The sequence below is a fragment of the Drosophila arizonae genome, chromosome 5 (genome assembly GCF_054131065.1).
Source record: "Drosophila arizonae isolate 15081-1271.41 chromosome 5, UAZ_ARI_1.0, whole genome shotgun sequence".
NCBI lineage: Eukaryota > Metazoa > Arthropoda > Insecta > Diptera > Drosophilidae > Drosophila > Drosophila arizonae.
This window is the reverse complement of record NC_142925.1, coordinates 8,508,125-8,522,749: the sequence shown is the minus strand read 5'-3', so window position 1 is coordinate 8,522,749 and position 14,625 is coordinate 8,508,125. Positions and strand designations below refer to the sequence as shown.

The 14,625-nt window shown below is 40.4% G+C and overlaps 6 protein-coding genes across 11 annotated transcripts; 4 read left to right on the top strand and 2 right to left on the bottom strand.

Moving 5' to 3' along the window:
* The first annotated feature begins 5 nt into the window (after positions 1-5).
* On the top strand, positions 6-3,716 carry Adf1 (Adh transcription factor 1). Of its 3 annotated transcripts, none has more exons than XM_089470775.1 (4): positions 6-335; positions 419-691; positions 2,262-2,555; positions 2,600-3,716. In XM_089470775.1, the coding sequence occupies exons 2-4, from the start codon at positions 529-531 to the stop codon at positions 2,914-2,916; spliced, it is 774 nt and encodes a 257-aa protein (XP_089326901.1). In that variant the 5' UTR covers positions 6-335; positions 419-528; the 3' UTR covers positions 2,917-3,716. The 3 variants fall into 3 exon arrangements, with proteins under 3 accessions (XP_089326901.1, XP_017866796.1, XP_017866797.1); XM_018011307.2 differs by having other exon boundaries at positions 9-335; positions 503-691; XM_018011308.2 differs by having other exon boundaries at positions 14-335; positions 503-691; positions 2,612-3,716.
* Positions 3,717-5,990: 2,274 nt separating this feature from the next.
* Positions 5,991-6,721, top strand: LOC108616246 (synaptic plasticity regulator PANTS). Of its 2 annotated transcripts, XM_089470784.1 has the most exons (3): positions 5,991-6,067; positions 6,154-6,246; positions 6,299-6,721. In XM_089470784.1, exons 2-3 carry the CDS (start codon positions 6,175-6,177, stop codon positions 6,695-6,697), a joined length of 471 nt encoding a protein of 156 aa, XP_089326910.1. In that variant the 5' UTR covers positions 5,991-6,067; positions 6,154-6,174; the 3' UTR covers positions 6,698-6,721. The 2 variants fall into 2 exon arrangements, with proteins under 2 accessions (XP_089326910.1, XP_017866812.1); XM_018011323.2 differs by lacking the exon at positions 5,991-6,067.
* A 15-nt stretch (positions 6,722-6,736) lies between these two features.
* LOC108616241 (coenzyme Q-binding protein COQ10, mitochondrial) lies at positions 6,737-7,959 on the top strand. 2 transcript variants are annotated; one of them, XM_018011315.2, is made up of 3 exons: positions 6,737-6,931; positions 7,084-7,209; positions 7,282-7,959. In XM_018011315.2, exons 1-3 carry the CDS (start codon positions 6,867-6,869, stop codon positions 7,739-7,741), a joined length of 651 nt encoding a protein of 216 aa, XP_017866804.1. In that variant the 5' UTR covers positions 6,737-6,866; the 3' UTR covers positions 7,742-7,959. The 2 variants fall into 2 exon arrangements, with proteins under 2 accessions (XP_017866804.1, XP_017866805.1); XM_018011316.2 differs by having other exon boundaries at positions 6,738-6,931; positions 7,099-7,209.
* Positions 7,960-9,001: 1,042 nt separating this feature from the next.
* Positions 9,002-11,545, bottom strand: Hsepi (D-glucuronyl C5-epimerase). Its single transcript, XM_018011297.2, has 3 exons — positions 11,396-11,545; positions 9,926-11,334; positions 9,002-9,864 (listed from the first exon to the last, which is right to left on the bottom strand). The coding sequence occupies exons 1-3, from the start codon at positions 11,543-11,545 to the stop codon at positions 9,498-9,500; spliced, it is 1,926 nt and encodes a 641-aa protein (XP_017866786.1). The 3' UTR covers positions 9,002-9,497.
* Positions 11,546-11,912: 367 nt separating this feature from the next.
* On the top strand, positions 11,913-14,530 carry PGAP3 (Per1-like protein PGAP3). Of its 2 annotated transcripts, XR_016270381.1 has the most exons (7): positions 11,913-12,054; positions 12,123-12,736; positions 12,798-13,114; positions 13,168-13,634; positions 13,703-13,748; positions 13,926-14,353; positions 14,415-14,530. XR_016270381.1 is itself a non-coding variant. In XM_018011306.2 (5 exons), the coding sequence occupies exons 2-5, from the start codon at positions 12,577-12,579 to the stop codon at positions 13,782-13,784; spliced, it is 1,026 nt and encodes a 341-aa protein (XP_017866795.1). In that variant the 5' UTR covers positions 11,913-12,054; positions 12,123-12,576; the 3' UTR covers positions 13,785-13,870. The 2 variants fall into 2 exon arrangements, 1 of the variants encoding a protein (XP_017866795.1); XM_018011306.2 differs by lacking the exons at positions 13,926-14,353; positions 14,415-14,530 and having other exon boundaries at positions 13,703-13,870.
* LOC108616245 (peptidyl-prolyl cis-trans isomerase H) lies at positions 13,814-14,534 on the bottom strand. The gene is made up of 2 exons (XM_018011322.2): positions 14,401-14,534; positions 13,814-14,340 (listed from the first exon to the last, which is right to left on the bottom strand). Exons 1-2 carry the CDS (start codon positions 14,482-14,484, stop codon positions 13,873-13,875), a joined length of 552 nt encoding a protein of 183 aa, XP_017866811.1. The 5' UTR covers positions 14,485-14,534; the 3' UTR covers positions 13,814-13,872.
* Between the last annotated feature and the right edge of the window lie 91 nt (positions 14,535-14,625).

The window sequence follows — 14,625 nt, the reverse complement described above, 5'->3', positions numbered from 1 at the left end:
GAAGCAAGCATTGCACATATGCGGAAGCGAGAGAGTGATATTCAGCCAACGCTGACTACAACGTCGCGACGCTGTCGACGTCTCCTTTATTTGACGTCGAGTCGTCGCAGCGGCTGGCTGTGCTAAAATATACATACTAGAAAAGTAGACTGCGCTGCCTGCTTCATTCTTGGAACAAAAATTTCACTGTTGGCAGCGACTGAGAAATAAAATTGAACGTCGACGTCGCGACGTTTCCTCCTCGAAGAAGACCAAATCAAAATAAAAACAAATAAACTATAAAGGGTGCGTGCGCGCCAATTATTTAACAACAATTAGCAAACGAAAGAAACAAAGTGAGTTTTAGTTAGTTCGTTTCATATAAATGGCAATATTGATAAAGTGGCAAATTTACATGCATACACACAAATACATATAGAAATGTATATGTAGACGCGCGCACACACACACATCGATACGAATATAAGTAGTATATTTAATATATTTGTGTGTTTTCTCGCAGTGCACACACTGAGTGCAGCCATCGAAATGGACAAACTGGATGCCAACCTGGAGCAGCAGTTTGATCTCAATCTAATTGAGGCAGTTAAAATGAATCCCGTTATATACGATCGCTCACATTACAATTATAAGCATTTTGTGCGTAAGGCGCAGACTTGGAAGCAAATCGCTGAAACACTTGGAGTTAGCGGTAAGTGAAATTTTAGTGTTGTGAAACGGGTGTCCGAAGGGTGCAACCAGCCCATAAGCTGTGTGGCAAGTGAAATTGAGTATTGGCCGCGGAGGCAACTAAGGCAGCTGGCGCCGTCGTCGTCGCAGCAAATTGATTAAATTCTGTGTTCGTACACGAATGAAGAGGGAGAGAGGGTGGAACGGGTGCAGAATGGGCTGGCAACAGAGGCGACATACGACGACATCGTCGACAGCGACAGCGGGCGTCGGCAGCAGGCGGGCAGCAAAAGCAAGTGTACAGAAACGACGCAAAAGTGAACGGCGACGCGACGGAGACGCGACAGTCGGTTGTGAAATGACAGGGGCGCATTGAGCTCGGAACGGTTTGGGCCTTGTTAAAACATATTGAAAATGATATAGCTCTATGAAAATTGTACATTGAATCTAAATACAAATATTTCTTGGTTAAATGCAAAAGTCTTGTTAGCTAACCGGTTATATGCGCCCGCATTTGGGCGCTACAGCTACGCTCCTGACTGCGCTGTCGACAATATGTGCGCGCAGTCAACATTTTTGAAGTTGCTGTACTTTTGCGTCGCAGTAGTTGTCTTTGTCACACACACGCTGCCTACGCCAGCGTTTATTTTTATACAACAGCCACTGCTGCCGTCGCCGCTGCAGCTGCTGCCAACATTGATGTTGGCTGCTCACTCGCACACACGTACACACACATTCAGCCATAAACAACACGCATACAAATAAAGACAATCGTCGACCAACCGAACAGCTTTCATTTCATTTCATGACTGTATACCAAAGAAAAAAAAAATACAGTTTCGTCTGTTCCCCCTGTCTGTCAAAAATTGTGTGTCCCAAATCCGATTTTGGGACTTTTCCATAAATGAATTATGCAAGTCGTTTTTTATATTGAATGAAAAAGAGTTTGGCGCCAAACCATTTGAGTTGGAGGAGAAGAAAATATGAAGACGACTCTGTCGTCAGATTTGCTGCCTGGTCCGCGCAGCTAGCATTACCAATACCAAGCTGGTAGAATCAACTCGTAGTTGTAGTCGACGTCGACAGCAGCAGCGGGCGCACGCCTGCCGCCAGGCCGCTCGGAAGCTGCTGTCGCTGCTGGCGTGCCACGGATTCAGCTTCAGCTCAGCAGCAGCAGCTACAGCTGCTGCGACTACTGCGTCTGCTGCGACTGCTGCTGCTGCTACTGCTGTTGCTGCCTCAGCTGCGATTGCTGTAGCTGCTACTGCTGTTGCTGCTATTGCTACTGCTGCTGCTACTGCGGCTTCTGCCAATAGCTAACGCCGTTTGTTCAAGTGTAAGCGGGGGCGGCTGAGGCATCGGAGTTGACGTCTCGCGGTTTGTTTTGGTTTGCAATTTGACGCACACATATGGCTGACGTCTGGCAGCAATGCCGGCGTTGCCATTCCCCTAAAGAAAAACTTGACAAACGACGCAAAGTAAACAAACTTTCATATCAGCGCTAATATTTGTGAAATAGAATACAAAGCAATAGGATAAAATTTAAATTAAATTTCTTAATGCGTGATTACAATGAATGTATTTTATTTCAGAACAAAAATGTACAAAGCGTTGGAAGAGCTTACGCGACAAATTCGCGCGCGAAATGAAACTATGCCAAGAATCGCGCTGGCGCTACTTCAAGCAAATGCAATTCCTTGTGGACTCCATTCGCCAGTATCGTGAATCGCTGCTGGGCAAGTGTGCCAACGGCAGCCAGAATGCCAATCAAGTGGCCGATCCCACGCAACAGCAGCAAGCCCAGCAACAGACTGTCGTCGACATCTTTGCACAGCCCTTCAATGGCAGCGCCACCACATCCGCACAGGCACTGACGCATCCGCACGGTGAGTACACGATTAAACATAAAACATATCTGATTTTAATAAAGATTTCCCCATAGAAATCACTGTCACTGGCGACGCCCAGCTCGCCACCGCTGTAGGCAAGGATCAGAAGCCATATTTCTATGAGCCGCCGCTGAAGCGTGAACGAGGCGAGGAAGAGCACAGTGACAATATGCTGAATAGCATTAAGATATTCCAGAACAATGTCTCGCAAGCGGTCAGTGCCGAGGATCAGTCGTTTGGCATGGTCGTCACCGATATGCTCAACACGCTGGGCGTGCGGCAAAAGGCCGAGGCCAAGGTGCACATCATCAAGTATCTGACGGATATGCAACTGCTGGCACAGCATAACAAATACTAACTGTCGAGTCGTTTGTAGCATTACCAGCATCAAGAGCAATTGCTGCAACTGCTCCAATTGGATAATGTGCTGGACGCTCGATGGTTAATGTAAAGCAGCTACATACAACAACAACAACAACAACAAATAAACAACCAACCACAATATAAAAAAAAACAAAACAAAAAACAAAAATCCCAAAAACAGGAGTTGCCTGTTTTTTCTAGCTGTTAAGTCTTAAAAGTCAAACTAAAGTTTAGAATTAGGTATAAAACAACACACTTCATATACAATTACATAAAACAGAAACATATAATTACGTAGGCACAAACCGTATATATATATTCTTGTGCTTTGATCTTTTGTAGTTGGCCCTACGCCTCCGTTAAATTTTCTAACCCAGTTTAGATGTGTACAAAATGGTAAAAGAAAACTGGTTCTAGAAATTTTTAGTGTACGTAGTTCTTTTTGTAAAACAATTTATGAAATGTTTTTTGCCAATTTTGTAAAACACAGCATATTGTATATTTTTGACTACCATTTAGTTTAAACATGCCATCGGGTTTAGTTTTGTAGTTTCTTGTAAAATTAAGACAAATTGTAATCACAAAACAAAACAAAAAGAAAAGAAAAACACGTTATTTTAATTTTTTAAGTTCTGCTGTAATATGCTAAAAAGAAAAGAAGAAAACGCTTGAAATTCAAATTGAAAGGCTTTAATTACAATCCTTTTAAGTATATATACACACATACATACAAACACACAGCCACCAAGCATATTACACAATTACATTGAATATATTTCTGCATATTTATATATATATATTTTTTTCTGTATACATAAAAAGGTTTTTAAATAACGCTGAAAAACGAAGATTAAAAACATCATAGACGTGTAAATTTTTGCCAAAAACAATATTGTATGATGCAATGTTGTTTTAACATTTCAATTTACCTAATGTTTTTTGATGTACATTATATCATTAATTGTGCAATTATTTGCAATAAAACAGGAAAACCATGATACAAAACCAAAAAAGTCTTTTCGTATTTGTAAGGAAACTTCAAATCATATTTTTTAATATTTATAATAAACTTTATTAAATCAAATATGCACCATTTTGGTCGACCACCTTTCGCCATTTTTCCACTAGAGACATAATTCCATTCGTGTAAAACTTTCGTGGTTTCTCTTTGAAAAACTGCTCCAAGTAATTTTCACAGGCATCTCTTGAAGCCAACTTTACTCCATTAAGGGAGTTCTGCATTGAACGAAATAAATGGTAGTCCGAAGGTGCAAGGTCAGGGCTATATGGTGGATGCATCAAAACTTCCCAGCCAAGCTCTCTCAGTGTTTGCCGGGTCATCAAAGATGTGTACGGTCTGGCGTTGTCCTGATGGAATACGATGCTCTTTCTGTTGATCAGTTCTGGCCGTTTTTTTTCGATTGCTTGCTTCAATCTCATCAGTTGCTCACAGTAAAGTGTCGAATCAATCGTTTGACCAGGCTGAAGCAGCTCATAGTGGATTATTCCTTTCCAATCCCACCAAACACACAGCATTGCCTTTCGAGCCGTCAATCCTGACTTTGCGACCATTTGTTGAGCTTCACCACTCTTGCACCATGATCTTTTTCGCACATTATTGTCGTATTTGATCCATTTTTCGTCTCCTGTTACCATTTGCTTCAGAAATGGTTCGATTTCATTTCGTTTCAGCAAAGAATCGCAAATGTTAATTCGGTCCAATAAATTTTTCACAGACAATTCATGTGGTATCCATACACCGAGCTTCTTTTTGTAGCCAGCCTTTTCTAAATGGTTCAGAACCGTTTGATGATGAATGTTTAGTTCATTTGCGATGTCATGGCTGCTTATGTGACGGTCCTGGTCAATCCTTTCCATAATTTCATCGACTTTTTCAAAGATTGGTCGACCAGAGCGAGGTGCATCTTTCACATCGAAGCATCTTTCACCAGAACGGAAGCGAGCGAACCATTGTTGTGCTACACGAACTGATAGAGCATCGTCACCGTAAACATCACAAATTTCATTAGTGGCTTGCGTGGCATTCCTCCCTTTTTTATACAAAAATTTCAAAACATAGCGAATTTCTTCTTTATTTTCACTCATTTTTGAGCAGCTGTAACTTTTTTCAAATTCTTTGAATTACTACCAATCGGTAGTACACAAGGTGATTGGAGATATATAGTGATGGCACGATTAATCATATGATACGCAATAATCGATTATTTTGTTTCAATTCACGATTTAATTGTATCGCAAAATGGGTTTTGAATAATCGAGATAATCGATGATTTGCTCAAAAAATCGCATCGCTGTAAGCAACATTGGCGCGCAAAAGTTAGTGGCGAAGCGTCATTATGGCACCAAAACTAAGTAAAGTGTGGAGATTTTATTCAAAATTAAATGACACGGATGTGAATTGCCAATTGTGCCAAAAACAATTGAAGTATTGTAAAAATACAACCAATATGTTTCAGCACTTAAAACTGAAACATACGAAAGAGTTCGCGTCCCTCAAGGTGAGTTTTCAGTTGTCTATAATAATGAAAATACTTAAATTTAACAATATTAAGCTCCCAAAAATCGGCTATGAACATTCTGAACTTGAGGGGGACAACAATGAAATGATCAGCACAATCTCGCAACCAAAAGTGCATTCGCAGCAAAGCATTCAATCTGCATTTCTAAACGTGCATAGCTTTGCATCGGGTGGCGCCAAGCATACCGAGATGACAAAGTCAATTGTCGAGATGCTTGCAATGGATAATTTGCCATTTTCCCAAAAAAGGAACAGGTTAACAACAGAGCACCTTTCACAACTACTATTTCTTAACTCAATTTTAAATAAATAAACATTTATGTATATTCTTTACTGTTCTTGTTGCTATTATTGCTTCTAAAAGGAGTTCATAAAAAATAAATAAAAAAAATAATAAGCGCATTAAAAAAAAATCATTTGATTAATCGATTTTTTCATTTTTCAGCGGTTAATTGCAATTAATCGTTAAAGCACCTAAAATAAATCATATGATTAAATAATCGAACAATGAATTTTTTTTGCCATCACTAGAGATATACGACGCCAACGACATCTATTGGCAAAATACGAAAAGACTTTTTCGACCATCCAATATTTATTTACAATCGTAAGTGTACGTTTTGTAACGGGGTGGCAGCCCTGTTGAGCGGTAAACAAAAAACAGCTGTTACTCTCTATTTTCTCATCTCGCAGTGCTCTACAAATTTTTATATAATGTCAGCTAATAGTGAAAATGATGAAACAAAAGCGCCCAAAGATGTTCCAAAATTAACTGATACATGGGCCGTAAGTAATGCAGGTTTAAATATGCAACAGATTTTAGAATTGCAAATTATAGATTCGGCCGTGTCACCTGTATAAAGATGAGTATGACGATTGCAGCAGTTTCAAGGCACGCTTTCATCAATATTTCATCTATGGTAAAGACACGGATTGTTCGCAATGGTTGACCGATTTTCACAATTGCGAACGCTATGAGCGCTCCAATGGCAATGATGTGGAAGCGGGCAGTGCTATAATCAAAAGCGAGGAGCAGCGCCGATTGACAAGATTGCGTGCACACTATGCGAACGATACGTGGATGAAGCGTAAAGAGCCGCCAGAGGATTGGGCCAAGCCGTTGCCCGAATGGCTAGAGAAACGCAATGAAAATACATATTTGGAGTTGAAGCAAAAGGAGCTGATGGGTTTGGCAGTACCACAGGAAGAAGCGCGTTCATATTGTGCTATTATGTAGAAAATAAAACATATATTTAAATCAGTTTATTGTTTATATCTGGCAACGCTGCGTCAACAGCTGTTTTGGATTGCGCGTGCTGCGATTGGGGGTGGACAATTTTGTTCAGAAGCAGCCACAAAATTTCGTTATACACATTTCAAAAATAAACAAATTGTTTCCATTAAAGATGTTAAAGGGCAGCACATTAAAGGCTTTGGATGTACGAATTATACAGCGTTACATGCAATCAAGGTCAGCAGGTAAATTGTTAATTATATAATCTCAAGTCTTGGCAACCTTTGCCACAGTATGTAAAAAAAAAAAAAATAACAAAATTCTATCGAGAGTTTAAACCAGATTATAAATGATTAAATTATTAAAAAACTGTTATTGACAAAACGCAGCCTTTCTTGTTGCAGTTGCCAGCAGATCGGGCCGCGTCGCTATATAAATGGCATCCAGCGCTACTACATAACGTTCAATGATTTTCGCAACAAGAATCGCATGTACACCAAAAAAGAGCTTGTCGGGTGAGTTGTCGGAGAGATGATCTCATTAGTTATAAATTTGACTAACATGTGAATGTATATACATGCTTGCAGCTACTCCATGGAAGATATGTACAGCGTTGTCTCCGATGTCAGTAACTATTACAAGTTCGTGCCCTATGTTAAGAAATCGCAGGTGCACACCGTCGATCCCGGCGGAGGTGGATTCAAAGCGGATCTGATCGTTGGCTTTCCACCACTCAACGAGATCTACACATCGCAGGTTACACTGCAGCCGAACAGTCGCGTGAAATCGGAATGCCACGATGGCCGATTGTTTAACTACCTCCTCAATGAATGGCGTTTCAGTCCGGGCCTGAAGGACATACCGAATTCATGCGTTGTCGACTTTCGCGTTGCCTTCGAGTTCAAATCGCTGCTGCACAGCAATATTGCCAATATTTTCTTTGATTTGATATGCGACCAAATGGAGAACGCGTTCATCTTGGAAGTGAGTCGTCGCAGTGGTCCGCCCTCTATACGCTCGCATGTCCTCAAATCAAGGCGATCCTGACAATAATAACAACAACCAATCCAACCCAGCCCAACTCTACCCAATCCAATCATAGTCAGAATTCCCTTTCATGTTCATGTTCAAATATAACAAATATATATATATATATAGTATGTCTGTTTAGTGAAATAGAAGATATACATAATATAAATGTTGACAGAGGCGTTTTATATTTCTTTTGTTATAACAAATTGTAAATAAAATTGAGAAAACACAAAGTTTACACGTGTTTTAAGTACTTAATTGCAAAAATTAACATCTTTTTACTTAACAGTCTCGTTCGTTTTTTCTTTTCTTTTTAATACACAACAGATACAAAAACGATTTTATTTTTTGTTTTATAATAATTGACGGTAAGTATTTTACGTTGAAAATTAAATATAAAATTAGAATTATATTGGAATGGCATCGTTTAAGTTTGAGAAACTCTCAGAAGTGGCCTACAACATTACAGTTACATGCTTATTCAATATAATTACTCATTTGTTATTTATTTTAGTTTTTATAGTTATTACTTAAACTACGTTTAACTTTCAATTGCGATATTTTAGATAATATACATATATGTATATTAAATTATGTAAAAATGGTCTTGCGACTTTTGTGCGCCACATAAAATATATATATATATTATGTGTGTTAAAATTAAAATTAATGCTTTAAATTATTTAAATTTTAGAAAATTAATTCATTTAGATCTAAACATAAAACTCAAATGATATATATTATTTACAGCAGAATATCGCAATACTTGTAAACGTAGTTTTTATTAGGCAGTTAATAGATTTAGTTCGGAACACTAAAATACGCCTGAAGAAATGAAGTACAAATATGTTATCAGATATACATATATCTATTTAAGTATATGCGAGGAGTCTAAAAAATGATCGAGTAAATAAATTAAATTCATTTGTATTTTTCTAACTTTTATCTTCACGAAATTGGAAATTTTAAAGATTCTCAAATTAAAATACAAACATAAAAAATATTATCTTCAAGTTAAGATTGAAAATTTGTAAGACTATCCTCGTTTATGTATGCATCTAATAGATACTATCTATAACTCGAGTGGGTCCTATATATAATGCTAAGCTCTCTACAATTTTACTTTATACAAGTTGGGTAAGGGGCTTGTGTGTAACAATCTCTACTTAGAGCAGTACAAAAAGTCGACTAACATACAACAGTAAGTGATAATATTAAATTTTTTTGTATACCCTTTCAGTACAGCTAAATTGGTTAGGGTATAGGTTAGATCACTTTGATTGTTTTTTTTTTTTTTTTTTTTTTTTTTTTTTTTAATAGTTTAGGTTTAGTTTCTGATATTGTCCAGTGAAATTACGCGTGCAACTACTTAGGAAACAATTAAGCTACATTGATCAACAAATAGTTATATATATACATATCTTATACAGGTATGTATATGGCAAATAGCAGCTAATGATTATGTTTATGCAATACAAGGTATATACGTAGTAGATAGGTACAATTCCTTAAGCACTAAACGAACGAAACTAAAAGACAAGAAAATTACATACATATTTCGGACGTATATGAAAGCATGCCAAAAATAACAATATGAACATTAGGTCAAACAAATTCGTTGCTTTTAAAGGATAATTGGAAATTGGGATGCGGCTGAACCATTTCAAATGGTTTCTCTTTTCAAAAAATATCACTTGTTGGGCTTTTCGGGCTGGTGGCGATGTGGCTGCCACGAGGCGGCAGCAACCACTGCCGCCAGTTTCCTTCGCTCTCAGTTGTGCTTGGCCCGCTTGCCAAACATATAGCCCTTCCAGCGCTCGGCAGTCTGGGCGATCAATGGATCACTGTCGATGGTCGCCAGCAGCAGCAGCTGATTCACATGTGTTGCATGGTAGTCCCAGCGTGCCAAATTTGGTGCCACACCTAAACTCAAGTGGCGCAGATCGTAGCTGGTGCCGGAGCCGGTGTCGTACAGCAACAACATCTTCTTCAGTGAATGCATGCCCTGGGCAAACAATTTGCCCGCCTCGCGTGCTATCTTTCCAGGCGCTGTGCTGTTCAGATCGTACAGACCGAGCAGTGAGTAGATGAAACCGTTGAGCACATACGATGCCGGCGTTGTGGGATACTCCTCGTACCTGGTAAATGGCAAAGGGTTAAAGTAGCTCAGAGTTTATTCGTAACTTACTCCACACTCACCAATAGTATTTATCCATAAACTGAGCCAGGACACCGCCATCCCGCGAGTAGATGCGATACGGTTGCAGACCCAAAGAAGCCGCCTTTAAATATCGCATATCTCCTCCAGAATGCCAATAGGCACGTGCCAGCACTGAGATGGCATGCCCTTGGCCCATGGCCGATATCCAGCCGGGACGCAGCTCGGCAAATCCATTCAAACTGCGACGCACTGGATTCGTCCAGCCGCCAGTTTTCATATCTTGATTGTGCACAAACCATTCGGCTGCATCATAGAAATGGGCCAAGTGATCGCTCGTCGAGAGCGTAATATTATCGTAGAAGCCAATGCCCAAAAAGGCAATGGATAGCACCTCCAAGTCGCTGCGACGCACCTTCAATGGGGAACGCTTGTCGCCCATGACAATGCCCTTCTGTAGATCAATGTGCAAATCCCTGGTTATGTGACGCCATTTGTTCAGGGAACCAGCGCCCAGGCCATAATAAATATTGGACTCCTGCACACTGAGCAACAGCTCTGCGGCCAGGTAATGCAAATTGTAGCTATGCTTCGTATCCCGGTTCAGGACGGTGACCATCAGGCTGCTGCTATTCGTGACCAGCAGCAGATCCACACTCAAAACCAGATCCTGCGTCTGATTCAACTGTATGCTAATGGCGCTCTCATAGCCAATGGTTGTCTCGAATTGGACGATGCTCGTGTTGAATTTGTGATGCCAAATGCGTGTCAGGTTGCTCGTCTTGGGCGTGTTCCATTCCATCTGATTGCTATCGGCATCTTCCAGTATGTGGATGCGTGGCGTCTGTTCCGTTAGATTTTTGCTGTAATGCGCCAGCGCAAATTGTGCAATCTGTGTGGGATAGAAGTAGCCACGTTTTTCCCATTGCGTGCTCACTGGCACGCCCTCGGCGGCACTGATGCACTTCACCCGATCCCGCACCTCCACATTGTAGTTCTCGAAGTACATAAAGACGCCGCGTGGATCGTATTTGCCCTTGGGCAAATTTACCTTTGCATTGCTGTGCATCCAATTGAATTTGGCTGCTTCGCTGCCACTGCTACCGCCAGTGGTGACAGCTCCACTGACATCGAAATACTGCCGCAGAAACGAGAAGGGCACATAGACCTCGTTGGCGTTCTCGTCCCGTTTGCAGTGTATGCTATATTCCTGATTGATGGCGCATTCAATGTCCTGCAAGGGGCTGGACAGCAAGTCCTGCCCTGCAGCTGAACTGGCCAGCGTGTCGTAGGTCTGCCGTCGACTCAGCTGACGCACGAAATCCGGCGAGAAACTGAACGCGGCACAGCGCATATAAATGCCCAATGTGATGACCATAACGGCTACCGTGAGCAGCAGCAGCACAGCTTTCAGATTCAAGCGCATGATGAAGAATACCAGTGGCTCACGCTGTAATTAAATTACCTATTATTAACTATTTATTTCAATAGCCAAAATTAGTTTTGTTTACCTTTAAATTGTGTGGCTTACGCAGCGCTGTTTCCCGCTGCTGCAGCAGCAGCGTCGACGTCGACGACGGCGGCGTTGGCTGTCCACTCAGTTTGTGGACATTGCTGGAGCTGGCTCTGCCACTGGCGTCCACTGACAGATACTCGGACATGCAAATTTGTAGCCTGGTCACACTTTGCGCGAGCGAAGGAGCCTTATCTGTGCTAATTTATGCAGTGCGCTCTAACGTCATATTCTAAATATATATGAATAGTACACACACTCACACACACTTAAACGCGACAACGTTGTTGTTGGTTTTGCACAGGTAACTGATGCATTGATTGGGTGCTATTTAACATGATGGTGCAATTGCAGGTCTCTATAAATACTGCCACTGCACGCGCGTCAATTGTACCTGCAATTGCAGTGATTTTGGATTTCGTTTGAATTTATATTTTGTGATTTGCGAACAGCTGAGCCAGCAAAACAATTTTATTTCATGCAGCTGATTTATAAAATAATTTTTAAATGTTTTCTTTTCATTTATGACTTTTTCATCGCACTCAAGCACTACCCACACTATCAACTGCAAAAGCAAACACAAACACAACTGCAATGAAGGCGAGGAAGAGAGATACTCAAAGTTTATACGATAAATCAAGAACGGAATATTCATCGGTATGTCAAAAAACAATCAACTTCTGTTTTGATTATATGAATATTTAAATCAATTATTATGTTTCTAGTAAGTGACGGGAATTGAGCATACAGCCATAGATAAACAACCTGTTTGGCTAACCTATTTTTAAAAATATTATATATATTTTGTTGGAACAGATGTTTGCCTCATCTCCATATCATGCTACCATATCGCAATAAATACGGAGGTATAAACGCTGATATGTTCAGTTGACTGTTTTGACAGCTGACAAGGGTTGCCACACTGTCAAATGGGTTGCTTCTCTTTGTAAACAAAAAATGAAAATATTTTGAAAATCACAATAAAATGCATGAAGGCAATTGAAAGTCGACAATTAAAATAATTTATTATGCATGCCATTCCTATATCTATTAAGATGGTGTGAAAAATATGTGAATATCTATTGTATGTTGGCTGGCATCCCTAATCAGAGATAAATCAATAGCGGCGTGATTTGTTTACAAAAATGTTTAACTAAATTTTATGTGAAGCAAAGCATAATGCTCAAAGTTAATTTGAAATTGAGTGCAATATGGCAGTTACTGTTCCTGCTGCTGTCGATAAAAAGCGCAACGCTGCCGGCGTTCGCTTCCAATGGGGATCGCACTCAATTCTTTCACAATTGTCGACAGAACTGCGAACGAACAAATTGCTCAGCCGGTATGTGGAGTAAATATTTATATACTATGTAGACTATATCACTAATGAGCATGCATTATAGATGGCTTAGAGATACAGGAGCAAGCGGTTAGCTTTTATGGCCAAACGATATTTGATCGGCTCTTTGGATGGCGCTGCACGGACGAATGCTCCTATGGGTGCATGTGGCGCACGGTTTATGCATTCATGGAGCGAGGCTGGCCCATACCCCAGTTCTATGGCAAATGGCCATTTCTACGATTGTTTGGCATGCAGGAGCCGGCATCAGTTATATTCTCTGTTCTAAATTTTATCATGCATTTTCGTATGTTACGTAAATTCAGGTGGAACGTGCGCCCGGATAGTCCATGCTATATGCTCGCCCATATCTTTGCTATAGTAAGTGATTTAGAAAGTAAATATCTCCTTTATTGAATTTTGTCTGATTTCAGGTCTGTCTTAATGGCTGGGTTTGGTCGGCTATATTCCATACCAGAGACTTTCCCATAACCGAGCTGTTGGACTATGCGTTCGCTTACTCAATTGTTGTGTGTTCCTTTTACTGCATGCTAATGCGTATGCTGCATCGGTATTCACTCTTCTTAAGGGGCGTCATTACCCTGGCTTGCGTCTCGTACTACATCAATTACTTCGCTTATCTGAGCACGGGCAAATTCAATTACTCTTTTAATATGAAGGTAAATATTGCGACGGGCGTGCTCACGGCTCTGGGCTGGTTTATCTGGTGTCAACGTGTGCGCACGCGAAGGCCCTACTTCAGACGCATTTTACGGTTTTACGTGTTATTCGCTATGGCCATGAGCCTGGAGCTGTTGGATTTTCCGCCTATCTTATGGATACTCGATGCACATTCGCTATGGCACTTAGCTACAATTCCCATAGTGCCATTATACTACGAGTGAGCATATACATATACATATAAAGAATATGTAATATGAATCAACTAATCAATATTTAAATTTTCAGCTTTTTGATTGAGGATTGTCAGACTCTGCGCAAAGAGAAAGAAATGGTACAATCCTATTCCTACTTTAACAAGGACATTTAGACAATTATTTAGTAGTAGATAAATGGTCGTTATACTCGTCTTGTACTGTATTGTAAATGTATTATACAAACACACACAACAACACACGCTACATTTGTCCACATTGCGATATAGTAACCGGTAGTTTTGGCTTATTATTAGGTCCCGTTGGCACATTCTCAATTTTTCGCATAATCAAGAGACCATCTAACACACGTCCAAAGACCACATGCTTGCCATCCAAGAAATTACACCTGGCACAGGTGATGAAGAATTGACAGCCATTGGTGTCGCGGCCGCTATTGGCCATCGCCAAAAGACCAGGTGAATCGTGTTTTAACGTAAAGTTCTCATCGGCAAATGTATTCCCATAGATACTGGTCACACCAGTGCCATCCCCTTGGACGAAATCTCCGCCTTGTATCATGAAATCCTTGATGACTCTGTGAAAGCTGGCCCCTTTGTACCCAATGGGCACACCGTCCGGCCGATATTCGCCCGTGCAGAATTGTCGAAAGTTTTCGGCTGTGCGCGGCACAGTGTCCGCAAATAACTCAAATATCATGCGTCCAATTTCCTGCCAAACGCAAGTGATTAAATTTTAATGAAATTATTACTTTCAAAATTATTGACTTACCGTTGTGCCCACAGTTATATCAAAGAACACCACGGGGTTGTTTGAGCTGCGCAGTTGCGATTGTATTTGATTCCAGTTGGGCATGTTTAATATTAATATTACTAATAAATGCAAACGTTTAACAATAAAAGGCGCCGGCTCTGGTTTGTTTACGTTTTTGCAGCAATGAAAATACAATAATCGACTAGTGCGATAGTGCAGTCCTACCTCTGGTATCGATAGTTT

What these genes read in the sequence shown, in the direction of transcription:
- Adf1 (XM_018011307.2), top strand. An exon ending in TGAAACACTTGGAGTTAGCG is followed by an intron (nt 692 to 2,261) that starts GTAAGTGAAATT and finishes ATTTTATTTCAG; the next exon opens with AACAAAAATGTACAAAGCGT. An exon ending in GGCACTGACGCATCCGCACG is followed by an intron (nt 2,556 to 2,599) that starts GTGAGTACACGA and finishes ATTTTAATAAAG; the next exon opens with ATTTCCCCATAGAAATCACT.
- LOC108616246 (XM_089470784.1), top strand. Translation starts at nt 6,175, where the DNA reads ATGTCAGCTAATAGTGAAAATGATGAAACAAAAGCGCCCAAAGATGTT. An exon ending in AATTAACTGATACATGGGCC is followed by an intron (nt 6,247 to 6,298) that starts GTAAGTAATGCA and finishes TGCAAATTATAG; the next exon opens with ATTCGGCCGTGTCACCTGTA.
- LOC108616241 (XM_018011315.2), top strand. Translation starts at nt 6,867, where the DNA reads ATGTTAAAGGGCAGCACATTAAAGGCTTTGGATGTACGAATTATACAG. An exon ending in CAGCGTTACATGCAATCAAG is followed by an intron (nt 6,932 to 7,083) that starts GTCAGCAGGTAA and finishes GACAAAACGCAG; the next exon opens with CCTTTCTTGTTGCAGTTGCC. An exon ending in ACCAAAAAAGAGCTTGTCGG is followed by an intron (nt 7,210 to 7,281) that starts GTGAGTTGTCGG and finishes ACATGCTTGCAG; the next exon opens with CTACTCCATGGAAGATATGT.
- Hsepi (XM_018011297.2), bottom strand. Translation starts at nt 11,545, where the DNA reads ATGTCCGAGTATCTGTCAGTGGACGCCAGTGGCAGAGCCAGCTCCAGC. An exon ending in GTAAGCCACACAATTTAAAG is followed by an intron (nt 11,335 to 11,395) that starts GTAAACAAAACT and finishes ATTTAATTACAG; the next exon opens with CGTGAGCCACTGGTATTCTT. An exon ending in TTTATGGATAAATACTATTG is followed by an intron (nt 9,865 to 9,925) that starts GTGAGTGTGGAG and finishes GCCATTTACCAG; the next exon opens with GTACGAGGAGTATCCCACAA.
- PGAP3 (XM_018011306.2), top strand. Translation starts at nt 12,577, where the DNA reads ATGCTCAAAGTTAATTTGAAATTGAGTGCAATATGGCAGTTACTGTTC. An exon ending in ACGAACAAATTGCTCAGCCG is followed by an intron (nt 12,737 to 12,797) that starts GTATGTGGAGTA and finishes CATGCATTATAG; the next exon opens with ATGGCTTAGAGATACAGGAG. An exon ending in TCGCCCATATCTTTGCTATA is followed by an intron (nt 13,115 to 13,167) that starts GTAAGTGATTTA and finishes GTCTGATTTCAG; the next exon opens with GTCTGTCTTAATGGCTGGGT.
- LOC108616245 (XM_018011322.2), bottom strand. Translation starts at nt 14,484, where the DNA reads ATGCCCAACTGGAATCAAATACAATCGCAACTGCGCAGCTCAAACAAC. An exon ending in ATATAACTGTGGGCACAACG is followed by an intron (nt 14,341 to 14,400) that starts GTAAGTCAATAA and finishes TGCGTTTGGCAG; the next exon opens with GAAATTGGACGCATGATATT.